The following is a 27,258-nucleotide window of genomic DNA, read 5'->3' as shown; positions in this document are numbered from 1 at the left end:
TCTAGCTGAATACTGGCAACAGTTGCTACGGGTTTGGACGAACTTCTGCATAGTTTTTAGCTACATTAGAGAAGCGAATTATTTTTATTTGTGCTGCACTGGCACTGATGTCCCGCCACATATATTCAGGAGAGAGCAGTTTACTAGGTTTGTTCAAAAGGAAATACTTGTTCAAGTGAGACTCCTCTTGCCATAGCGCCTCAATGGAGTTTGCAGCATCAATGTTCAGCTGTTCCCTGCAGGTTTTGGTGAGATGATATACATCCTTCAATGAACCACCAAATGCAGCACCAGCATAATAATAATCACCTTCCCCAGCTGGAATGTATGCTTGAGACTCTGGTCTACGCTCATATGTTAATTGATTCCTTGGAGCATCGAAGAACCAAGGATGTATCACACCTACCAGACGACCCAAAGTCTCCGCACCCCACCGGCCGTAGAACTTTGTATCTATGTCAAGGCAGAAAATATAGTCAGCCTCACTGGCTAGTTCATTCTCTATTAGTTTTTCCAGTTTTTCCATCCTGCTCATACTGATGTCCTGCCATCGGTTAAAACTCTGAACCTTTCGAACTGTCAAACTATGGTTTTCACCCATCTTCACTTCAGGAACGGATTCTTGGTCTGTAAACAAGTAGTAATGCACTCGAAATCCAACAAAGTAATGCTGCTCTGCTGACTCCAGAAAGTCTTTGACAAAACGCATGTATCTAACAAACAGAGAAAACAAATACAGAGAGATATATTATGGTTTATTTAACCTTCAATCATTACTATCTCCAGAAACTAGTAAAAACAGAGGAGGGGAAACAAATGAGAATTATTAATACAAAATGAGAGGTATCGTGAAGACTTACTTTCCCAAAGCGAAGACAGTGGTTGCTATGGTGAGATTTTGTTGTTTGTAGATAGAGTCGACCAGTGTGGAGTCAAAGGTTCCCTCCCAAATGATTGGAGCTGACCATGATGACACAGAAGCAACATCTGTCCGACTTCATTAAAAACACACATACGTGCCGTAATCATTCCATTTATGAGTGGAAATAGGCTATAACAGGTTGATACTAAAAACATAATACTCACCCTACCAATGCACTCGGTTGGTTGTACAGCAACCTGTAATAAATGTGAATAAACAGAAAGAACAACAGACATTTTTTTTGATTCATGAAGTTGATACACATTTATAACATGTGTTTCCCAGTTTTTTTTTATTTTATTTCCATCAGTGAACTGAAGACATCATCATTTAACTCTCACTGGCCATCTGATAATAACCACAAAAACAACCATGAACCAAGAATGTTTTTGTCTTGAGCAGTAGTCTATGGATCAACTTAAAAATAAAGTCAACTTTAAGAAGATGACATTTTACACACCCTGGCGTTGAGCGCAGTCCAAACGTATTTTGCTTCCATTTTGGCCTGATAATAACAAAGTCAAACTCTTACTCATTTGACTTTGATTATGTTGTGTGTGTGAGTTTGATTGTGTGTGTGTGTGTGTGTGTGTGTGCGTGCATGTGTTTTTGAACATGAGCGTGTAAATACTAGCATGTGTGTGTGCTAGCATTTGTTTTTGTGTGTGTGTGTGTGTGTGTGTGTGTGCATGTTTATGTGGTTTATGAGGACACAAATTTGTATAATGACATGGGTATGACAGAGGTATTACAATATGAAGGTGGTTTATGAGGACACTGCCTATGTCCCCGTAATTCAAAAGGCTTAAAAAACATACTAAATGGTGTTTTTTTGAAAATCTAAAAATGCACAAAGTCTCCTGTGAGGGTTAAGTTTAGGTGTAGGGTTGGTGTAGGGCAATAGCACACACAGTTTGTTCAGTATAAAAACCATTACGCCTATGGAGAGTCCCCATAAACCACAAAAACCAACGTGTGTGTGTGTGTGTGTGATGAAGAGTGATATGTGCATGCACAGCATTACTCACTCAATGACACCTTGTTCTGTTATCTGCTGATTGCAGCTTAAAAAATGAAATAATTCAGTAACAACTTCTCAAATCAAGAGAACATCACATACACATCTGCATCACACGTTTCTAACTGAATTAGACTCACCTGCACTTGTTATTGTTCAGGTAAATGAGCCTATAAGAGAAGAATATAACATTACGAGGGGAGATCTCTGTAAATGTGTAACTTTTTCTCAGAGTTTAGAACTTTATATGAACACAGAAAATGCAGAGTAATGAATTGTAGGGTGGAAAATCAACAAAGACTTTTGCTTTCCTGTCCCAAATCATTCAGCAATCCTATAACCTGAACCGCCCTTAATATGGTACATCTTGAGAATAAAATAAAAATGGGGTCCTTTTAAAGGGGCTAATAAAATGCAGTTTCAGAAATGTATAATATGTTTCTCAAGGTTAGTTCATAAAGATGTTTGTGTTAAAAATAAGGCACATAAGCACAATAGAGCTAAATACTTCATGTGCTTCTGGCCACAGGTCAAGCAGTGGTAATGCCAACTTATAAATAATAATGCATTATTATCACATCAATTCACAACCCACACACAAAGGCAAACAATGTAATATTGCTGAAAAGTATACATACCCACTCAATACCATCCCAAAGGACACGAGAATTATGATAAAATTCTGATGGATCGGCATTATTCTGGAAATACTCATGTCCATATTGATATGAGACCGAAGCACAAATGAGAGGAATAAAAGCAAGACAGGTGTAGATCAACGAAGGAGGAGTGTGTTCATTTTAGAGTTCAGTTTAACTCATGAGGGTGGGGCCCTGCATTAGAGAACAACAAATAAGATGCAAAATGTGAACTTTCAAAGCCAGATTGATTATAACTTTCAAACAGATTCATTCGTTCACCATTCCTGGCTGGTGGAATAATCTTCCCACCCCTATCCGGAACGCCGGATCCCTGGCAATCTTCAAGCAACAACTGAAAACTCATCTCTTTCGGCAGTACTTGACTTCATCCTAAACTCAAAAAAAAAAAAAACTCTTTCCCTCTATCTTTCTCTTCGCTTACTAGCTTGTACTTATTTGAGCAATGACTGAGACTTGGTGTTACGAGCACTTCCTCTGTCTGATTGCCTCTTCAAGATTAATCACTTTGTGTATTCCCCAGTTGTAAGTCGCTTTGGATAAAAGCATCTGCCAAATGACTAAATGTAAATGTAAATGTAAATAATAAGCCTGAAAGCTTTCAATTCACTCATGGGTCAATGACGTGATGCCTAAATTTTCTGTCCGATTGCATTTTTTCCAGTTAAAAATAGGTTTAAATGCATAAAAAGATGCCATATATATGAAGAGCCTTTACCATGTATGAACTCACTTTAACTTTTCAAATGAGTTATTTGTAATTTTTCTGTTATTCAAAGTGTCAAAATATCATGTGGTGCGACTGTCTAGCCATAACTTTTTTGTAAACATCTTTGAAATTACCCTAAATGTATTCAGGTTAATTTTCTGCAATATTTGGCATGATTTCCAAAGTGTTTTATAAAACTGTATAAAATTACAAAGCATTATTTATATTTACATCATAATGTAACAGATTCACGACGTCTTATGGGAGCCCTGTGAGAAGTTCTGAGAACATGTCAGTCTAACTGAATACTGGCAACAGTTGCTACGGGTTTGGACAAACTTCTGCATAGTTTTTAGCTACATTAGAGAAGCAAATTATTTGTATTTGTGCTGCACCGGCACTGATGTCACGCCACATATATTATTCCATCATAATGTACAAACAAACTTTGTCCAATGTGTAGCGGGCTGATGGATCACACGACAGAGGGAAGTGCAAGAAATGCCCCGGAGGGTGTATTTATTGAACATAAAACTCAAAAGGTGCAAGTGCTAACAAATCCAAAGTCCGTGCTGCGTGCGCGGTTCCTCCTGTGGCTGCTGTGCTTGGTGATCCGGGAAACAGTGCGGGAGGAGTAGGGCTGACCGGTCACTCGCTGCTTTCTGCGGGAGAAAAGACAGGCTTGTTAGCTTCCTTGCTTCTGGAAACATTGCTCACCCGAGTGTGCTTCCACACGGCTTTTGTAGCCGTCTGTGAACTTGTCTCAGCTGTGACCGATCAGCCCGCGGTGATTGGGAGCAGTTGTTTCTCCTCTGTTGCCAGGGCGACGCTGATAGGTGCTCGGGACACGCCTCACAAATGGCAAAGCAGCACGGTGTGTGTCAACAGATGTCTTTGTTTTAATGTCATAAATGTCTTTTTGTTGTTAGCATAACTGTTGCAAATGAACATACATTTTATATTTTAAAAGTTGTATACATATTAGTTTTTATATATTATACAGCAAAAAGCTTTAAAAACGTTTTAAAATATAAAATGTATGTTCATTTGCAACAGTTATGCTAACAACAACAAAAAGACATTTATGACATTAAAACAGTGACATCTCCTGATGCACACCGTGCTGCGTTGTCACGGGAACATCCCAGCTGAAGATAATGACCTTTGCATTCTAAACGACTACATAATGGCACGCAGGTGCCCTGTTCACTCCAAAGTCCCCACTCCAAGGGGATAGGGATGATCACTTCCATTTGGAATTTGCCCCGTGAACCGTGAACTGGCCACCCCTACTTTGTACAATATTTAAAAAAACACAATAATAATAATAATAATAATAATAATAATTCAGAGCATGTCATTTTAGTTTGGTAATTATATATTTATTTTGTAATTTATTATTTATTTATTAATAACTATTTTAATCTATTCTACCAGATTATACTGCCAAGCAAAGTAAAATAAATGCTCACCATAGGCAGCTGACCCTGCAGTCAAGCACAAACTCCAATGTCATTTTCTACTATAATGTTAATGTTGTCATCTCAGAACCTGAGCCAGCAACCTCCCCCTACTCTAAATTGTCCTTTTGCAAAGACCCCCCCCCCCCCCCCCTCTTAAGGTAACACTTTATTTCGATGTCAACAAGCAGTCATTAGAGTATTAGTAGACTGTCTGCTTAATATCTTCTAACACTTTATTTTGATGGGTCCACAACATACAACATACTGACTATTAGAAACTTTGCAAGTATATTTCAACTTATTCTACTAACCCTAAACCTACCCTACTGAGAGTTAGTAGACATGTAGTTGCAAATTAATGAGAATTAGTTGACATGTAGTTGACTTGTAATGATAAAGTTACTTATAGTTAGTAGAATGTCTAAAGTGGACTATTGAAATAAAGTGTAACCAATAATAATATTTTATTTTTATAGCGCCTTTCAAGAACCCAAGGTCACTTTACAAAATAATACAAGCAATTGGCAAACAAACTACACCAAACAATCAGAGGGAATATTCATACAAACAAGTGTTGACAACAAGGATCTACAGATAATTAACAACAAGAGGTCTCACAATCATATGATAGGCTATGTCAAGAAAATGGTCATGTGTCATATAGACAGAAGTTGAAGAAAGGGGAAACAGAGAGGTAGAAGAGTTATTTAGAGAACAAAGTGAATAGATGAGTTTTAAGTTGAGACTTAAAGGTCTGGAGAGAGGAGGCAGCATGAACATTATGGGGCAGCTTATTCCATAGCTTAGGGCCTATAATACAGAAAGCTCTACCACCCACCATAAAGAGTTTATACTTGAGCACAGCAAGAAAGTTATCATTGCTAGACCTGAGAGTCCTTGCAGGAACATATGTTTGCACTAACTCGACTAGATATTGAGGTGTGAGGCTGTTATGGGCCTTATAAACTAAAACTAAGAACTTGAACTGAATACGTTTGGCCACATGAAGCCAGTGAAGTTGGTGAAGGATGGGAGTGATATGTGCAGATTTTTTATTAAATGGAAGGGCTCGAGCAGCAAAGTTTTGTACCATTTGGAGACGATTAATAACTTTGGCAGGTAAGCCGCTTTATAAGGAGTTACAGTAATCCAATCTAGATGTTATAAAAGCATGGATAATAGTTTCAGCATCTGCAAAATTAAGTGAGGGATGTATGCAAACAATATTTCGTAGTTGGTAAAAGCATGATTTAACAATCTGACCAATGTGTGAGGGGCTAGTCTGGACACCTTTGATGTCAATGAATATGTCATGCTGGGAGGAACTTTAGGGCCAACCAGCAGGATTTCAGTTTGTCCACAGTTGTAAAAAGTTATCTGACATTCAGGTTTTAAGTTCTTGAAGACAGGAAACAATAGAAGGGGGTGGGCAAACTGAGCTTGGTTGGACTGTAAAATAGATTTGAATATCGTCAGTGTAACTATGAAAATTGAGACCATGACGTCTGATGATCTGACCCAGTGACAGCACGTAAATGAGAAATAAAAGTACAGAACCTTGGGGTACACCACGGGAAATAGTGACAGTGCGAGATCTATTCTTATCTATCCTAACAAATTGCTGTCTATCCAATAGATATGATGTTAACCACTGAAGAGCAGCACCAGGATACTGCGGGCACCTGAATCAGAAAACAGAAGGAGATCATTAGCCACTTTTAAAAGTGCTGTTCTTTACTGTGAGAGCAACGGAAACAAGATTGAAACTGCTCATAAAGATTATGTTTCTCTAAATGAGTTGTGCTTGTGATTTTGATTGTATAATACACCTTATATATAGCATCACAAAATAAACTGACATGTCTTTTGCTGTAATGACTGTCTCACTGTGCTTCTTATTACAAGACTTATTAAAGACAAAAAAATATTGATCTGAGTTATTTTTGTGAGAAGACGTGAAATGATACCAGAGGCATGAAACTGTAAACTAGCGCATTTACCTATGCTTTCTCCCACACTCATTAGTTGCTGTTACTGGGAGGTCAGTGGTCTTGATCAGGAACAATTATATCAAGGTAGCTGTTTTTAGATTTCGTACCACAAGTTTGCAGTCGAGCTTCATTACAGGGATTACAGTGATGCTGAATCACTGGGTGTCACTTCTGTTCCTTGCAGGGGATTCACTAATTTAAAGCAGCTGAAACAGTCAGCAAGAGTCAGAGCGTCAAATGAAAGTTTTTTCATATGTATACAAAGGCATTTATCCTCGCTTTGACATAGTTTCCGTGTCAAGTTCATTCACATCTGTCTGATACTTTGACATCCATGTGACGATGTAATGATTTACACTGTCTGTGTGCTTTGTGATCTTATTTATACAGTCCAGATGGATTTTAAGTTGCTGAAGTTTTGCATCAAGAACTGGATAGTTTTTTTTTTTTTTTTTTGCTTTTTTATAAGCCGTTTTCCTTTCAGTTAATCAGAATCAGCTTCTGTCGTTGGTGCCAGAGGGGTCAGCTCTTGGAAAAACAGCAATTATAAACACAGAATGACATATATTTTCAGTTAAAAGGGCACATAATAGTATGTGTACTGTGAGTTTAGAAGGTAAGAGTCTGTTCATATATTATAAAAATAAGTAAATATGAATTCTCAAAGTCTATATACTGCATTTTTTAAATAGCACAATGGTACTCATGAAAAATATGACCTTTGAGGAAAAAAAAATATTATATATGGATGTTTTGGTTCCCAGCACACTGTTTATATATTTTCATGGCATGATAAATCTATCAAATGTTCTCTTTGAAATATGTAATGCCAGGATTTTCACTTTGGGTGAACTATCATTTTAAGAGTGTGTGTTTGATGGATTAGTTTTTGACTATAAGACTACTGACAGTAAACTTGATATTCCAGGCTAAAATGAACAAAAACCACTTGTCACGAGTCCGGGTCCTGCGCTTCTCCCTGTCGCCACAGGAGGCCGCCATCTCCCTTCCTCCCTGACTCATCTCCCGTAATTACATACACCTGCCACATCACATACACCTGCCACATCACACACCTGCCACATCACACACACCTGCCACATCATTCAATTACACTCATTACACCCGCATCTGTTCCCCATTGCCACAGACTACTGTATATAGTCTCCCCTCTCCTACCACTCTGCCTGGTTGCATTATTTGTTATTTGAATTGTTATTTGTAAATGTGTGGCAGTGGTTTTGTTTCTAGTGTTTGCTCTGGTCTGGCTGGGTCTGTGCTGCCATTTTGTATCCCAGTCCTTTTCTGTTTAGTTTTTTTGTGCCGTGTTGGCCTTTTTTTTTCAATTAAAAGCACCTTCCCTGCACTTGGACCCTGACTTCATCTTTTCCACGGGGCTCCTCTTAGCGTTCCGTGACACCACTGACATTGATTAGTCATTTTAAAATTTTTAAAAACTTAATTACAAAATCTGTTTAATTTTTGTCATGCATATGCTATATTACCTCTTGAGTACAATCATTTCCAGACCTTCTGACCAACAGCCATGGGTTCCTCTCAAGAAAAAACAAGTCTACTCTTTATGTAAACATTTATCCTTTTTGTATAGTTATGGAATGTTTAGTTTTTGTAGCAGATGTCATTTCTTACACTTGTTAGACCGGGTCTCCACGCCAGATAATATTTAGGATCCAGCCCCGTATGCCAGATCCCATCAGAAAATATCAGTTCGTCCAGTAACAGAACAACTAGTCAGCAGAGCTGTTGATACCCAAAATGAGTGTTTAACAGTCTTCTGTCAGTCAAGAAGTTGACCGAGAAAAGCCAGAGAAGAATAGAAGCAGGAGACGAAGTGATGATGGTAAAAAGTAACAGAGTTTATTGAACAATCTTAGTTGCGTATGTTTCAATGTTCAGACTTTGTCTGACCAGCACAAATTCAACATGCGCTGTTATATCAAAACTGCTTTACAGCAACATCCCATAAACCTTGGGCTTCCATAAACATTGCCCCTTATCTATCTCTATTCATACAGACAAAACAGTTCATGAAACCCCACAAACATGAGATTGAACAACAATGAAAATGCATAAGCATTTCTGGTGTACGAACAGGAATATATATTTCTTTACAGAAAGGACAAGACCGTGGCAGTCCACTACTGAAACGCTAAGGATGTATCCTCATGTCTTCTCTTCCACCTCACAGAGACTAAGCGAGAAACTCATGTTGACTGTGCATGGGTACTCTTGCATACCTCTGGTTCCTCATCAAAGAATATAAGTTCCAGTGGCCACTGTATGTGTCCTCTTCCATACAAACTCACAGGGCTGGAACGGAGGCAACACATCACATGAATGTACGCTTCCGACTCTCAGTTAGGTGTGGCAATGTGAGTTTGTGAATTTCTAAATTATTTCATGTCTCTGTCCTCTCGTTACTTTCACCTTCACCCTTTCTTTTCTGCCTCCCTCAGCTTAAAATTTTTATTTAAGCGAAATAAAATAATGTGAAGTGAAGTGATATTCAGCCAAGTATGGTGACCCATACTCGGAATTCGTGCTCTGCATTTAACCCATCCAACGTGCACACACACAGCAGTGAACACACTCACACCGTGAACACACACCCGGAGCAGTGGGCAGCCATTTTATGCTGCGGCGCCCGGGGAGCAATTGGGGGTTCGGTGCCTTGTTCAAGGGCACCTCAGTCGTGGTATTGAGGGTGGAGAGAGCGCAGGACATTCACTCCCCCCCACCTACAATTCCTGCCGGCCGGGGACTCGAACCCGCAACCTTTGGATTACAAGTACGACTCTCTAACCATTAGGCCACGACGTCCCCAGCAAAACACATAATGTGTGGTTTTCTGAGGTTGTTTTTATTTGTTTGTTTTCTCATGTGTTGTTTTTACCATTGTTTCTAAGGCTTATTGCACACTGAACTATTATTTATTCAACCTCTTACTCCCTGTCTGTAATCTGTGTTTCTGTTCTCTTGTCTCACAAATGTCTTTATTCAGATATTTGAGTGGATACTGAAAGATATTGCTGTGTTCATGTTATTGTTACTGGATTCTCTCTCCCTTTTTACTTTGTTCTCTTTATATATATATATATATATATATATATAGAAAGTGTTGTTCCAGTCCAAAATCAAACATTCTGGAATACTAGCGTTTCTGAAGTTACAAAGTTTGGTTTCAATTCATGCTTACAGAACAGGACTTTAGCATAATAAGCAGACACACTCTGTCAGTTTAAATCTAGATTAAAGACCCATCTCTTTAACCTGGTTTACACATAATAAACTATTGCATTTCTATAATTCAAATCCATTAAAGGATTGTTAGGCTGCATTAATTAGGTCAACCGGAACCGAGAACACTTCCCAAAACACCTGATGTTGGATGTTACATTAGTTGGAATAGTGTGCGTTCTTCATGCTAAATTTCCTAGTACTTCGGTAAGTGTCTATGAAAGCCATGTCTTACAATATATCTGTGTTTATGATATGTCTGGTTCTGTTTTGTTTTGTTTTAGAGCTGTTCATCACAGTGATTCTGAATTTAGTCAGTGCTGCACTGGCTATCGCAGCTGTAGCGCTGCAAGCGCCGCTCCTGGAGGATGTCACTGTTGGTGCTGCATGAACAAAAAAATTATCAGTTATGCAGATAATGGTGCAAGTACCAGCAACTGACTACCACTGACTACAGCAAACCATCACCCGCATGATTCATGCTTTCCTCCCATACATTTCACTACGAACCCGTAGTAAATCCTGACAGTAGTTTATAATGCCAAAAGAGAGATTTAGCACAAGCTGTTAGTATTTTTTTTCATAGTGGGGGAAAATGCCCCAGCCAACCCCCCCCCTTTTTGAGAAACAAAAGTTAAATGTGTTCAGAAAAGTTTTAATGACAATGAAATAATTTATAGATAATTTATAGAAAATTTATATTTTCCACTCATGTTGTGTACTTGATCCGTTGTCCTTGTGGTATAGGCTATGTGGGAAAAACGTCACGTCAATTGAAACAAAGAATTAGTGAACATAAGAGTTCGATCAGAAGAAAAGATATGAATTATCCAGTTGCGGCACATTTTTTAAATTTGAATCACGATGTTACCTCTTTACGTTTTTGTGGGATTGAGAAAGTAACTTTGCCACCTAGGGGTGGAGACATTGAATTACTTCTACAGAGACGTGAATTGTTTTGGATTTATACCCTTCAAACTTTATCACCTATGGGTATGAACGATGAAGCACCATTTAATGTAATGTTATAGTGGTGTAATTGTTTTGAATGATGTGCCGTTTCTATTATGAATTTATAATGAGTTTGAGTGGTTATGGAGTTTTGACTGATTGGTGTAATAATTTGATGCTTTTTGAAGACAACGTGTTATGTATTTTAGATGATCTTGTGAATTTGTAGTGGGATCCTTGTTGGTTTTTGTAACTATCATAATTTGTAACTGTTTACGATGTGATGTTCATCTATACTCCTAATGAGCTTAATTGTTTACAGATGGAGCTTTGTTAAGTGGTCATGTGTTCATCTTAAAAGAGATGAATTTGAACATTTGTATACTCCTGATGAAGGTCGTGTGACCGAAACGTTGTGTTAATTAATAAATATTACTTTTTTGCAAGTTACGATAGTGTGCGGGAATTGCTTGTCTGTTGAGGCGATCCACCTGGTTGGTCCTTTGTCCTACGCACCTATCACTTGCAGGTGTGCGATGGAGTTTGATCACTAAATGAAATAATTTATAAAATGTATGAAAAATGTACATAGTTTACTTGTTATTAGATTTTTAATAAAAATTTAATTTGTACCAATTGGGCATTTTGCCCCATAGGCGTGCCTCCTGGGGGTGTTTTACCCACAGACTATGTTTGATAAAAAAAAATGATGTCATTCTGAAAATAACATTATATTTTTCTTAAATAACACATGTGTTACGGGGCTGACGAGACGTGAGACGTGCGGATCCATGTGCAAAGCTTTATTAAGAAACATGGTCAGAAACAGGCAGGGTCAGACATCGGCAAACAGGTATGGCAAGGGCAAGACAGAGCAATCCGTGGAGCAAGCGTGGGTCAACGATCGGCGAACAGTATCCAAAGGGGCAAGGCAGAGAGATAATCCAGAGACGAGAGCAATAATCCAAACGGGGAGCAAACAGAGTCCAAACGGCAAGGCGAAGGGTTAATCCAGGAAACACGGGCAGGGTCAGACACGGCAGGAAAACAAGGCAAGACTAGGACTAGAATTATGGCTCTGTAGAGTTGCTATCGCTAGAAGAGTGATAAACGCTAACAATACTCGGCCCTGAGCTAGAGCAAGTCCCAGGTTAAATAGTGTGTGTGATGGGGTGATCAGTGAATTCAGCTGTGTGATCAGTGTAATCAGCTGCGTGTCGTCAGTGCAATGGATTGTGGGTATTGCAGTCCAGAGAAGTGTGGTGTGAGAGTCAATGTGGTGAGTGAGTGACATCTGGTGGTGATTGTCCGGAAGAGCATGGACCAGATTCGTGACAACATGCTCCATATCTACAGGCCCTACTGTTCTCATATTATACATAATTGTGATGTTCTACAAAACAACAAGCTTTAAAACACTTTTTTTCTTTTTTTACCACATGGGGACGTTTTTCCCCACTCTACCCCTATCTCTTTCTATATACAGGCTAGATTCCGATTAGTAGGTGCTAACTTTTATTGTCTTTTCAATTTTGTTGAGACTTTTGGAGCTGCAAGCTAAATAAATAAATAGCCTAAATGAATGAGTGGAGCACTTGGGCATCTTTTCTGTATTCTTTTTTACAACTTCCCTATTTTTTTCACGTACAAGAATAAAAAAAAAAAAAAAACAGCCCTGTAGTTACAATGAAAGTCAACCACATGTTGGTTTGGACCTCACTATCTTTTATTGTATAGATAAGAATTAGGATAAGGATATTTCTTCAAAACATTCTCTTGTCCTAAAACATATTTAATTTCATTAACATCAGTATGATTATCTAATAGCAGCTGATGATAACCCAGTTAAAGTTACAATAGGATGCCAATTTCTATGAAAATAAAAATGAGTAATTAAAATGGAAAATACACAGGAAAGTGGTTGTGTGGCTTTATAAGCCATAAATATCTCCAGGGTTAGTTTTGTATGGGGTGGAGGAATGACACCTCATGAAGCTCTGATAGTACAGCATGGACTGGAAAAGATTCAATGCCATCTGTTGCCTCATGAGATTTACAACAGCCATAAAGCTTGAAAATGTAATTCTTAGCCTATATTCTTAACCCACTTAATCCCACCGGTCATAATAGCGACCGTAAAAAAAAGATTGTCGTTTATAAAGCTCTAAAAACCTTACTGACTTGACGTTTTAATGCACTTCCTGCAAAAAAATATGTGTGGTTTCACAATTGTCACATGACCAAAGCAGTTCCTGTTTGCACCTTGAGAAAATGATGGCTTTGTCCATATACCCACACTTGTGGTCTTTGCACTTGACCACATGAGTACTTAAATGATGTGTTTCCTGTATTTGGCGAAGTCTTCAAGTGGGTGTGAAGACCACAAGTGTATGTCGAACTTTTCATTACTGGATAGGACACACTTATTTTTTTTTTTTTTTTTTTTTTTTTTTTTTATGTATTGTCAAGTATGGTGACCCATACTCGAAATTGGTGCTCTGCGTTTAACCCATCCAAGTGCACACACACAGCAGTGAGTAGTGAACAAATGCACACACACACACACACACACACACACACACACACACACACACACCGTGAACACACACCCGAAGCAGTGGGCAGCCATGCTGCAGCGCCCGGGGAGCAATTGGGGGTTCGGTGCCTTGCTCAAGGGCACCTCAGTCATGGTATTGAGGGTGGAGAGAGCGCTGGACATTCCCTCCCCCCACCTACAATTCCTGCCGGCCGGGGGCTCGAACTCGCAACCTTTCGATTACGAGTCCGACTCTCTACCCATTAGGCCACGACTTCCCCACATATAGTGTTGTAAAAATGTAAATGTTTACGTGGCTTTATTTTAATTTGAAATACTTTGCATTTTAAAATCAACTTCTAAATGTCTGTTCAGTAGTCCCTATAACATGACACAATTTTAATTTGTGGTGCTTCTAATTAAATGATCAGAATTAGATTAGATTAGATTAGATTCAACTTTATTGTCATTTATGCAGAGTACAAGTACAGAGCTAATGAAATGCAGTTAGCATCTAACCAGAAGTGCAAGAATATAGTGTTTTATATACATATAAGTGCAGAGTAAATGAAGATAAGATTTACAGAATGTACAGTGGAATTGCTATATACAGTATTGAGCAGAGTATATACAGAATATAAATAGGAATGCAATGTAGGGATTGTATGTACATTATGAACAGAGCAATGTAGGATTATATACATTATGAACAGCAGAAACGTGAGAACAGTGGTAATAAATAAATACAGCTGGATGAGTGTGCAAAACTCTCAGAATCAGAAATCAGAATCAGAATCAGAATCAGAATCAGAATGAGCTTTATTGGCCAAGTATGTTTACACATACAAGGAATTTGTTGTAGTGACAGAAGCTCCACACAGTGCAACAGAAAGACAGCAACAGGACAGGACACAGATAATAAGAAAAAATAACAACAAATAGCCAATAACCAATGTACAAAGCAGCAAAAAAAAAACATAATATATGATAAAAAGCAGTTCCAAATGTTGTACAAAATAAATATCACCACTACTCATCTTCTTGCCAATAAAACCTAAAGACACTGTTTTTCTACCAAATTATTTGTAATATCTAATTATTATATTAATATATAACTTACATTGAAAATGTTTCTGTGACCTCTCGTGTGATCGTGGCAAAAAAGTCTCACGATTTATTTCCAGAACATGATGCACGATGGGATACACTTATCCTCGAATAGCACTCCGGAGCGGTATTTGAGATAGTGTGGATTTTGTATGCATTAAGGGCACTGCACTTTGGCATTTTGAAGACATGGGACAGACTTGCACACTTACTTCCTGTCGCACACACACACTCTCAAGTGGCCAAGACCACAAGTGTGGGTATTTGGACAAAGCCAAAGAGTATCCCATCATGCATCATCAGAATCAGAATCACAAAGAACTTTTATTGCCAAGTATGCTTGCGCATACAAGGAATTTGTTTTAGTGTCATAAGCTTCCAGTGCACAGAGACAACAACGACACACAGACAATTAAAAAATAAGAGGAGAATAAAAAACACACATATGTAAATATAAATAAATTAAAAAACTGAAAAAGAAAAATAACTTGAAACATAAATAAATTGTATGTACAGTTGTGCTATAGATGATACAATGGAATAGAGTAGAAGGAGATGCAGGGATGTACTAGGATGGAGGTGGTAGCAAATAAATATAAGGTTATTGCACATTGTTATTACATAATGGGGGGGGGGGGGGGGGCATTTAACTGTTCATAAGTTGTATTGCCTGGGGGAAGAAACTGTTCTTGTGCCTGGCTGTCCAGGTAATTGGGTCTGTAGCACCGACCAGATGACAAAAGTTCAAAAAGGGGATGACTTTGATGTGAGGGATCCAGAGTGATTCTCTGAGCCCTTTTCCTCACTCTGGATGTACGTATACAGTGCTTGAAGGGTGGGCAGGGGGGCACAGATAATTCATTCAGCAGTCCGAACTGTTCTCTGTGGTCTTCTGATCCCAACCAGACAGTTATTGAGGTGTACAGGACAGACTCGATGACGGCTGAGTAGAACTGTTTCAGCAGCTCCTGTGGCAGGTTAAACTTCCCGAAGGAAATATAACCTCAGCTGGCGCTTTTTTTACAATGGAGTTGATGTGAGTGTCCCAATTCAGGTCCTGAGAGATGATGGATCCCAGGAACTTGAATGTCTCCACTGCAGTCACAGTGCTGTCTATGATGGTGAGTGGAGTGCAGGGGGGTTTCTCCTGAAGTCCATGATCATCTCCACTGTTTTGAGCGTGTTGAGCTCCAGGTTGTTACGACTGCACCAGACAGTCAGCTGCTTGACCTCCTCTCTGTAAGCAGATTCATCGCCGTCCTGGATGAAGCCGATGAGTGTGGTGTCATCTGCAAACTTCAGGAGCTTGACAGAGGGGTCTTTAGAGGTGCAGTCATTGGTGTAAAGGGAGAAGAGCAGCGAGTGTCACTCTCAGTTAAGGAGTACACATCCTTGAGGGGCACAAGTGTTGGTGGAGTGGCTGATTGACATGAATTTCGCCAGTCTCACTAGTTGCGGCCTATCTGTCAGAAAGCTGGTGAGCCACTGACAGATAGAGCTAGGGACAGAGAGCTTGGTTAGTTTGGTCTGGAGGAGTGTAGGGATGATGGTGTTGAAGGCCGAACTAAAGTCCACAAACAGGATACTCACATAAGTCCCTGATTTGTCAAGGTGTTGCAGGATGTAATGCAGTCCCATGTTCCATCAGAGTCCATCATCCACGGACCTGTTTTCTCGGTAAGCAAACTGCAGGGGGTCCAGTGATGTCCTTCAGATAAGCCAGAACCAGTTTTTCAAATGACTTCATGACCACAGACGTTAGAACCACAGGTCTGTAGTTATTAAGTCCTGTTACCTTCGGTTTATTTGGGACAGGGATGATGGTGGAGCGTTTGAAGCAGGAAGGGACTTCACACAACTCCAGAGAGCTATTGAAGATCTGTATGAAGATGGGGGCCAGCTGGTCAGCACAGGGTTTCAAGCAGGCTGGTGTCACACCGTCTGGGCCTGGTGCCTTCCTTCTCTTATTCTTCCTGAAGACCTGGTGCACATCTTCTTCACTGATCTGAAGTACAGGAGTGGGGGAGAGAGGGGTTGGTGGAGGTGTTAACGGTTGTGTAGAGAGATGGTCAGGATGGGTGTGGGGGGTTTCAAATCTACAATAAAACTCATTCAGGTCTTCAGCAAGCTGATGATTCACCTCAGTGCTGGGGGATGTGTCCTGTACTTGGTGATGGCTTTCAGGCCTTTCCACACTGAAGCGGAGTCATTGGAAGTGAACTGATCTTCCAGCTTTTTAGCGTAGGTCCTTTTAGCCACTCTAATCTCCTCATTCAGTGTGTTCCTGGCCTGATTGTATAAGACTCTGTCCCCATTTCTGTATGCGTCCTTTTTAGCCTGAAGAAGGTGTCGAGTTTTTCTGTAAACCATGGCTTATCATTGTTGAATGTTACATAAGGCCAGGTGGGAATGCACATATCCTCGCTAGGGGTGGAACAATAAATCGATATGGCGATGTATCGCGATTCTTCTCAATGCGATACGATAATTGATATCTGGCGCCAAATATCTATATTTTAATTAATATAATAAGGTGCTCTAAATAGATTTCCCTGGCAGTGATCAGAGAGCCCCAAAGCTGCCTGTGGGACAGAGTGATATACATTCTTTATTGTGGTGTAACAGTGGTCCAATATATTACTTTCTCTGGTGGGACATGTAGCATGCTGTCTGTATTTTGGCAGTTCATGGGAGAGATTTTCTTGATTAAAGTCCCCAAGAATGATTAAAACAGAGTATGGGTGTTGTTGTTCTGTGTCTGTGATCAGATCAGTGAGTTTCTGCAAAGCCAGGCTCACATGCGCTTGTGGAGGAATATAAACACTCACGAGAATGCATGAGCAAAACTCCCACGGCAAGTAGAAAGGCCTACAGTTAATGGAGAGAGCTTCTAGATGTGAACAGCACATCTTCTTTAACACTGTTACATCTGTACACCACCTCTCATTGATGTAGGAGCATGTCCCGCCGCTGCGCGGTTTCCCCGTTGATTCTGCGCCGCAATCTGCTCTAAACAGCTGAAAGCTCGGCAGATGAAGCGCACTGTCTGGAATGGCGTCGTTCAGCCAGGTTTCTGTGAAACACAGAGCAGCAGAGTTTGAGAAATTCTTTTTTGTCCGGGCGAGTAGAAGGAGTTTTTGTTGGGTAGAGAGCTGAGATTCGCCAGATGGATGCTAGGCAATGCCTTTCTTAATCCGCGCTGTCTGAGGCCCCGTTTACACTAGTGCGTTTTCTTTTCAAAATGTATAACTTTTACTACAGTTAACCCTATCGTTTACACTACTCCGGCGTTTCCGAGGTTGAAAACGGAGACTTTTGAAAATGCTGCAGACCCCGTTTCAGTTTGAAAATTCCGGGGTTGAAACGGACCAAAATGGAGACTTTTGAAAACGATGGCGTGGCTGCCCACATTCTCTCTGAGTATCATTGATGGCTGTGTAAACAATAACATCATGCTCATTATTGTACCCATAGGTATGTATGGCTAGACTCCCCATTTGACCGCTCCAAGCATGCAGGCGTGTCCGCCATCTAAATAATAAGGTATCTGCTTATACATATCTATGGTTGTACCTACATGAATGGTCACGTGACATGCGTTTTCAGTTGTGTAGAGTAAACGGAGATCGTTTCTGAAATGCAGCGGAAACGCCAGTGTAAACGTGGATTGTTTTCATTCTAAAACGACATTTTAAAACGAAAACACACTAGTGTAAACGGGGCCTGAGTTTCAAGAGCACGTCGGCTCGCTTCCCTCGTCTGCGCGTCCTCAAGCGCCTGAACAGCGCCGCCGCTCCGCCGACTACTATGTCCAGCAAAACATCCGAATAATTGAAAACTGGTAAGAGATTTTGTGGTTTGTTCTGCCGAATGTTCAGCGGTTCTTCTCTGGTAAAACTGATCGTGTTTGAGAAACAAAAAACAGGAAAAACTAACAAAAACAATAGAACAACTGGATAGCGAAGCACCATGGCTGCCATGAGCAGTGCAATCTTGTTAAAAGAAAAAATATATATATTTTGGATATAAATCATGGGACTTTTTTGCCAAGATCTCGCGAGACATCACGGATACCTTTCCAATGTAAGTTAAATATTAATATAATAATTAGATATTAAATATAATTTGGTAGAAAAACGTTTTATTCATGCTAAGATGAGTAGTGTTGATATTTATTTTGTACAAACATTTGCAACAGCTTTTTATCACTTAATTAGAAGCACCACAAATTAAATTATGTCACGATATAGAGACTACGGAGCAGACATTTAGAAGTTGATATTAAAATGCAAAGTATTTCAAATTAAAATTAAAACAAAGCTATGTAAACACTTACAATATTACAATACTATAAGTGTGTGTCCCATCAGGTAATGAAAAGTTCAACACACACTTGTGGTCTTCCTCCTCACAATTGTGCCAAAAACAGGAAATACGTAATTTAAGTAGTCAAGTGGTTAAGTGCAAAGACCGCAAGTGTAGGTTTTTGGGCAAAGTCCTCCTCACTTGAACACTTGGGCCAAACACAGGAAATACATAATTTATGTAGTCAAGTGGTCAAGTGCAAAGACTGCAAGTGTGGGTATTTAGACAAAGCCGATGACTGCATCAAAACTCCCAAATGAAAGGCTAAAGTATGTCAATTTTTGGTACACATTATCTTTAAGGAGTCTAGTATTAATATATGAATGCACATATATTACATCTGAGGATATGAAAGAGAAGCTGACAGACACCCAGAGAGTTATTGAGGTGAGTGAAAGTCTTGAACTGATTCAAATCTTGATATCATATAAAAATAAAATAAAATAAAAGATTTAAGATGCTTAGGTATGTTTCATGTACTCTTAATTTTGCATATCTACTTTAAAAGGTGAAGGTCTATCAACTATCAACAAATATTGTTCTCTTATTTTTTCTCTTATTGCTACCACTTCGGTCAGCAGTATGGTAAGACATTCCTCATTCTGTACATGTCTATGTTTCTAAATCAGATGTTACATCCCTTTTGTTCTATTTCTCTGTGTTGTCTTTTGTTTGGGAGGTGTTTCTGTGTGTTTCTGTGCAGGAGGAAGTCTGATTGTCGTTTGCTAGTTTGTTTTGCACATTTGTTTGTACTGTTGACTACCGCCTGTTCTCTGACCTAGATTCTGGATTGCCCCTGTTTGGACTTGTTTGCTAACAACTGTAAATAATTGTGTATAATAACTTTTGGGGAGGTAGGGAGACCGATGCCATTTTTGTTGGAATTTCTTTGTTGATTGTTTTTGGATAGGTAGTTAGGTAATAATCTATATTTTATTTTATGTTTGTTTTATGAATTAGGGAATTTAGAAGGATAAAATTAGTTGGCTTTTGTTTGTTATTTTGGCCTTGTCGGCTCCTGAAGCTAAATTACCCCAATTGTACAGCTGAAATCATTGTTCTCATTAAAATACTGCTCATTCGTTTTTCAAAACTCCACTGTGTCCACGTACTCTTTCATGTTGCACCTTTACACCTAGACGGGGCGTAACACAGGTCATGCAGTAAAATAAACATGTACAGTATATAGCATAGGGCTGGAACAAAAATGCACACATATAATCATATGCTGTATTTGCTAGTTTTATTACATTTCCATGGGTGCGTTGATATACAAATTCTCCTTTACTGTCCTTATAATATTATGTGCAATTTTAAAAATCATCCTGATCTTTTTCTCTAGGTGTTGTCGGTTCTTCAGCTCTGTGTGGTTGTCAGTTTCTGTATTTTGACCATAAAATCTTTGTGCAAGAAGTGTGGGAGTGCAAAGGTACAGTGTTGTGCTTATAATAGACAGAACATTATTTCATGATTTCATGATTCATGTTCGTGTTTGTGGTTTTGCAGTTAGTGGACAGAACAACTTTGGTCGCAAGTTTGGTCGCAACTGTAACATGACTCTTGCATCGTCTCAGCTGAGGGACTAACTGTTATCACCCAAAAATAGTTCACCTAAAAATTTTAATTGGCTAAAAATATACTCACCTTCAGGCCATCCGAGGTGTAGATGAGAAATTAAGCATCACTCGCTCACTAAAGTATCCTCTGCAGTAAATGCACTGCAAAAAATGATTTTCTTACTTCGATTTTTTGTCGTTTCCAGCCAAAATATCTAGAAATTCTTAAATCAAGAAAGATTGTCTAGATAAGTAAAAAATTATCGTCTTGTTTTCAGAAAAAAACATGTCAAAATTAAGAGTTTTTTGCTGTGCGTAGAACTACGTTAGCTGCATTTTTAATATTTAAGATTCATTTTAATAACATGTAAATTCGTCCCCCGCACTTTATTCGAGCTCGAGCAGGTGTTTTCACATCGAGGTTTCTAAATTTAAATCTAGATTTAAATTAAAACAGACATGACCTGATGTTTTATTAATATCCAAAATGAAGAGATATGAATATCAGGAGAGCTGAACACTCTCGGGCAGTGCATGTTTCATTCATACTTGAAGCCAGAGGGCGCTCTTGCGCAGAAACTTATGACGTGCAGGAAATCCCTAATATGGACAAACTCACATGGCTATGGCTGTAGCTGAGCTGAATAAAAAGCAGAAACGTTTTTACTGATGAAACGTGAATACAATAATTGGGGGCACTTCATTCCTAGCGATTATCATCAATTTGATTTCACAGATACTATTTAAACTAAACTGAGCTAGACAATGACATCACTGAATTCTATAATGAAATGCCTTTAACTGAAAATGTAGTGTTTAATCTTATTATTATACTTTACTGACACTCTATCCTCCAATTTGATACTGTGCAGTGTTTTGAATGAATGAATGAATGATGCATTTATATAGCGCATTTATTGTGTATTGCCGTACACCCAAAGTGCTTTACAATCATGTGGGGGGGTCTCTCCTCAACCACCACCAGTGTGCAGCATCCACTTGGATGATGCGACGGCAGCCACAGGACAACGGCGCCAGTGCGCTCACCACACACCAGCTACAGGTGGAGAGGAGAGTGTGATAGAGCCAATCAAGTGGATGGGGATTACTAAGAGGCCATGATTGATAAGGGCCAGTGGAGGGAATTTGGCCAGGACACCGGGGTTACACCCCTACACTTTACGAGAAGTGCCATGGAATTTGACACAATCTGTATTGTTAAAAGCGCTATATAAATAAAGATCACTTGACTTGACAATAAACACATGATTGCGGAAATATATGGTTTATGTGTGTTTTTCAAGTTATCTTCAGGTAATACATAAACTATATGAAAAATGCAGTATTGATTGACATATCATTTAGTATAGAAATTATAAAATATATTTCCTCAATTATTCTTTGATAAAAATGGGAAAAGGATGTTCGTAGTAGCCTTTATAAACCAATCATAAAATTGTCATTAGGAAAACATTGAACAAAAATATTTGAGCCCCTTGCTGCAGCTAACCTTGCTTCCACAGGCTACACACAGCAATATAAACAACAGCTGTGCGTGATCTCTTCACGCAGTTCTCGCAAAGTAATAATAATTCAATAATATAAGTTTACAAGCACACCACTATGCTGAGAACTCCGCAGACGTTATTGAAGCCATCCTAAAGGTGTCTGAACGTGATCGTCCTGGATGAGATCGTCAGGTGAAAGGTCATCATGTGGATAATTGAATTTACGGCTAAACTATTATTAATTAATTTTACTAATAGTAAGATCGGGCAGGCCTTCTCAAAAGGGCATTTAATTACAAAAAAAATAAAAAATAAATTGCCTTGACAAAAGGGTACTTTGGGCATCAAGGGGAAAAGGGGCAGGTGCTCAAGCACCCACCGCACCCACCTCTGCACGTGCCTGCTTATAGGTTATAGTTTGACAGAATATTCTAATTCATCATGCCATGGGAAGTCAATTTAACATTTTTTTATATTGATGTTTATTTCGTACCCCAGCTGATCAGGCTCTTAATGATTTAATCTATGCCATCTATGTGAAGGCCAGGTTTCACATGGCTCTCAATTCTGACTTATATGCTCTTGTACCAAAAATGTACCATAGTTCTTAATTGTAGCATTTGTTATGGCACTACCAGGCCAATATTTAAAAAAAAAAATCTATATAGCATTTGTTATGAAAAACAACAGCCTGCACATTTAGCAACAACATAGCACAGTTGTAATACTGTATAAATCTATAGGGAAAATTCCCTTAACAGATTATCTATTATAAATTCTACAAGAAGTTAGACCAAATATACCACAATAAACAAGCCTACAATAAAATGTGTTCTTGTTCATTTATTTGCCTTTTTCGACTTTCTCCATAGCATTTTAAAGTGACAATTTCTCAACAGACTTAAAATAGATCGCACATTTTACCTCCAGCTTTGTGATAGGAATGGCTCACACAAATCTTATCACACTTTTCGAGCACGCTGATGGGGTTGTACTTGCTAGTTTTGGCTATTGGGGGGGTAACCCCCTGACGGTACGCCCCTGGTGTCAGCACCTCCACAGACTATAAGAAGGGATGCTTACTTTAATGTGTAAGAAGAGCGCACGAGCATCTCGACGAGCAGCAGGAAGGGGAAACCAGTGCTGATACAGCTGACTTTCTATAAGAGACACGCAGACGGAGGATAGGGTAAGCTTTATCTGTAATTAAATTGCCCATGGAATTCACATAAAAAGTGAACTGTTCAAAACCAGGGTTATAATCGTTAACTGAAACAAATAGAAAAAATAAATAGATGATAAAATCTATAATAGTATAGAAATAAAACTAAAATAACTATTCCAGACAATACATGAATGCAGGTCATTTCTATTGTCCTTTTTTAGTGGCATACAAATTAGATTTTTATCTCATATTTATTACAGACTATTCAACACAGAATAATATTTTAATCAACATGTTATAAGCAATTGATAACTTAGGAGACAGCAGACAAAATTGGCAATTTGTTAAAAAAATGAGAAATTGCTTTTATGATGTGCACAAGTGCTAGATGGAGGCTTTCTCCATGCAATTAATGTGTGTAAATACATCCACGTCACCTCTGTACTGTATTTTCAGCCCTTTGTAAATGCAGTTTTGCACTAATGTATTGTTTTATTCTGTGCTAACCAAAGTCCTCAGGCAATGAAGAAGATGGGAGTTCCTGGAAAAATGATCTGTGTCTTGATGCTGCTGTGAGTATAAAATACTGAATGGATGTATTTTTATATGCTAGAACTGGGTAGGATATTGGGGTTTTGTTCATTAAGAAAGAAAACTAAAACAAAAGGAATGCTATTTATTTATATTTATATTGAATACTGATCAAGGAATTTAATATAAAGCTATTCTCATCTGTGTCTTTATGCTTTCAGTTTGTTTGTTTCTTATAGTAAAAAATAATAATAATAATTTTATTTGGAAAAATGTGAATGACTTTTTTATGACTTTCAGTTGTTTTGTTTAATATTTTGTGAGTTCCTGTGGGCAGGTTGATGATGTTATGATGTCCTTACACCTGTCCCTGTATACAGCTGAGGTTCACTCCTTTCGTACGTGTAGAAAAAAAATGTTGTAAAAACATTTTCAGGATTTCACATTAAATTTCATTGTCAAGTCAAGTCAAGTCACCTTTATTTATATAGCGCTTTTAACAATACAGATTGTGTCAAAGCACTGAACAGTATCAAATTGGAGGATAGAGTGTCAGTAATGTATAATAATAAGATTAAACATTCAATTTTCAGTTAAAGGCATTTCATTATTGAATTCAAAGGTGTCATTGTCTAGCTCAGTTTAGTTTAAATAGTATCTGCGAAATCAAATTGACAATAATCACTAGAAATTAAGTGTCCCCAACTAAGCAAGCCAGAGGCGACAGCGGCAAGGAACCAAAACTCCATCGGTGACAGAATGGAGAAAAAAACCTTGGGAGAAACCAGGCTCAGACGGGGGGCCAGTTCTCCTCTGGCCAGGATATTATTTTTTATTTATTGTTTAATTATTGATTTAATTACCATTTTTAATGTATAAATACATTTACATTTACATTTATTCATTTAGCTGACGCTTTTATCCAAAGCGACTTACAATTGCTATATATATCAGAGGTCACACGCCTCTGGAGCAACTAGGGGTTAAGTGTCTTGCTCAGGGAAACATTGGTGTCTCACAGTGGATTCGAACCCGGGTCTCTCACACCAAAGGCATGTGTCTTATCCACTGCGCCATCACCAATGTATTATATTTCTATTTTTATATTGTTGCAATGTCTAACAATAATAGTATTATGTAGTTAGGTATTTAGTTATTTTGTTATATTTTTAGTTTTATTGTATTTTTAGTCGAGGTCTTCACTGTGCATATGTCCCTGGGGCTAATCCAGGTGTACGGCCTCCGCCGACGATCAAGGCCGCAGACATCATCTCCCAGCCCCAATCCACCATCTGAGTTTAGATCAGATTACAACCATACATGTTGTTGGTTAAGATGATTTAGCAAGTTTATACAATTCTTCCTCTCCTATAGTAGAGAATGAGTGGAATTGTTCCTCAGGGGATCTATAGTGCATCTGATGCGATACTGTAGCTGACGGCTGCATGGTTACAATTTTATATCTGATAGTATCGATCTTGGAAGTAAAGAAGTTCATAAAATCATTACTGCTGTGCTCTTGGGAAATGCCAACACCTGTTGATGCTTTATTTTTTGTTAATTTAGTGACTGTATTGAATAAATACCGGGGGTTATGTTTGTTTTCTTCTAGAAGAGACGAAAAGTAATCAGATCTAGCAGTTTTTAATGCTTTTCTGTAGGATAGGGTACTTTCCCACCAAGCTATACGAAACACCTCTAGTTTTGTTTTCCTCCAGCTGACATTAATGGTACATATGATTACTTTTAGATGAAGTCTGCTATTTCCCATTGCATTTATTCAGTCGGCAGACATTTATCCAAAGCAGTGCATTGAAGCAGTAGATTTTCTGACCTGATATTCTGTTTCTGTTCCACAGACTGCACAACAGTATTCAGCAAAAAGTGTTTAATGATGAGGAAACACTCCATCTCCCTGGAAATTATACAGTTGGCTGGATGGAAAGTCTTGATGATGAAAAGTTAATTTCTGACATCACTATTCCTGGTACCCATGACAGCTTGGCCCTTTATGGAGGATTCACAGCAGAATGTCAGGCTTGGTCTGTAGAGGACCAGCTAGAGGCCGGGATACGCTATTTTGACTTCAGAGTATTTCCACTTGGAAAACAATTGATAATTATGCATGGATTGATTTACCAACATACAACTTTACAAAATGCTCTCAAGAAAATTAAGACATTTTTATCTAAATATAATTCAGAGACGGTGTTGGTCAGAGTTAAGCCTGTTCTTTTTTTTAAGAACAAAGTTCTGGATTTAGTTGAAAATTTGGCTAAAATTTACCCTAGCTGGACTGAAAAAGCAATACCAAACATTGGTCAAGTAAGAGGAAAAGTTGTATTTGTTCGGAAAGATGCTTTTCAGCTAGGTATTTGTCATCATGGAACTGATAAACATGATGACTATATAGTAACTAATGTTGAAGAAAAGAAAGAAAAAATTATTAACCATCTGAATTACACTAGAGACAAACAGAATAGAGTTGATCATGTTGTTTTGAACTATTCAAGTGGCACGGGCATTCCTAGATTGAGGCCAGATATAAACCCCAAAAGCTTGGCAAAGAAAATCAACCCTTGGCTGTATAAACACCTCGATAATGAATCTAAGAAAACCAATCCCAAGCCTTGTTTTGGGGTGATAGCCATGGACTTTCCAGGCTTGGATTTGATTAAAAAGGTCACTGAATTCAATTAGTAGATGTTTCAGACTGGAATTATCAAATTAATATGCTGAGTTTTTGACTGATTCTGTTTCTTATATGTTTTTTTTTTATTTAGTTATTTGAACTTTAAGCATGGGAATTGCAACTGACCTGAGCTTTTAGAGAGTTGTTCATGTTTGTTTGTGGTTTTGTCACAACAGACGCAATGTTGGTCCTGCATGAAGAAAAAAAAAAAAATCACTGTTATTCTTTTTGCTTGTAAAGGAATGGCATTATGTCTTTCATTTTTAAGGGAAATGATGCCACCATCTGTATTACCATAATCAAGTTACATTTTTATTCTTGCCTTTTCCTTTAAATCAATTTGTAATGGTAAAAAGGACATTTTTGGCTGCTTTTTAAAATAAATGACTGGCTGCACTGGCTTTAAAGATTTATTTATTTTTACACTGTAGGCTAGTAGTAATATCCAATACCATGTGTCAGATTGATGACCACGTTGACTGACAGGTAGTCATGTGTCAAATGTGTACACGGTCAGATTTATGACCTGATTTATGGCTCTATGACCCCCTCTGTCACCCCTGACCGTCATATCACCGGGTCCCATCACCCCTGACTGACATGACAGTAGGGTGTGTAAATCAAAGATCAAAACAGATGTTAGATTTGACATTTGAAGAATTTATGACTGGATTTATTATGTTTTTACCTCTCACCTGTGCCATGGCGTTTTTTTATCGTGTTCCTTCCTGAGCTGTAGCTAGCTTCCAGTCTGGAGGTGTTGTGCTCTTCCTGATTGTGAAAAAGAGCAAAGGGTGCATATTGACACCTTAACAGGATCAATATTT

The 27,258-nt window shown here is 38.5% G+C and overlaps 1 protein-coding gene across 1 annotated transcript; it reads right to left on the bottom strand.

Annotated features, from left to right (window-relative positions):
* Positions 1 to 25: 25 nt before the first annotated feature.
* LOC306887838 (globoside alpha-1,3-N-acetylgalactosaminyltransferase 1-like) lies at positions 26 to 16,984 on the bottom strand (the record flags this gene model as incomplete). The annotated part of the gene is made up of 5 exons (XM_079445838.1): positions 26 to 713; positions 861 to 995; positions 2,081 to 2,110; positions 15,825 to 15,910; positions 16,811 to 16,984. The coding sequence occupies 5 exons, from the start codon at positions 16,982 to 16,984 to the stop codon at positions 26 to 28; spliced, it is 1,113 nt and encodes a 370-aa protein (XP_079301964.1).
* Positions 16,985 to 27,258: the final 10,274 nt, after the last annotated feature.

Source organism: Barbus barbus (assembly GCF_936440315.1).
Source record: "Barbus barbus genome assembly, chromosome: 21".
Classification (NCBI taxonomy): domain Eukaryota; kingdom Metazoa; phylum Chordata; class Actinopteri; order Cypriniformes; family Cyprinidae; genus Barbus; species Barbus barbus.
This window is presented reverse-complemented; position numbering and strand designations above follow the sequence as displayed.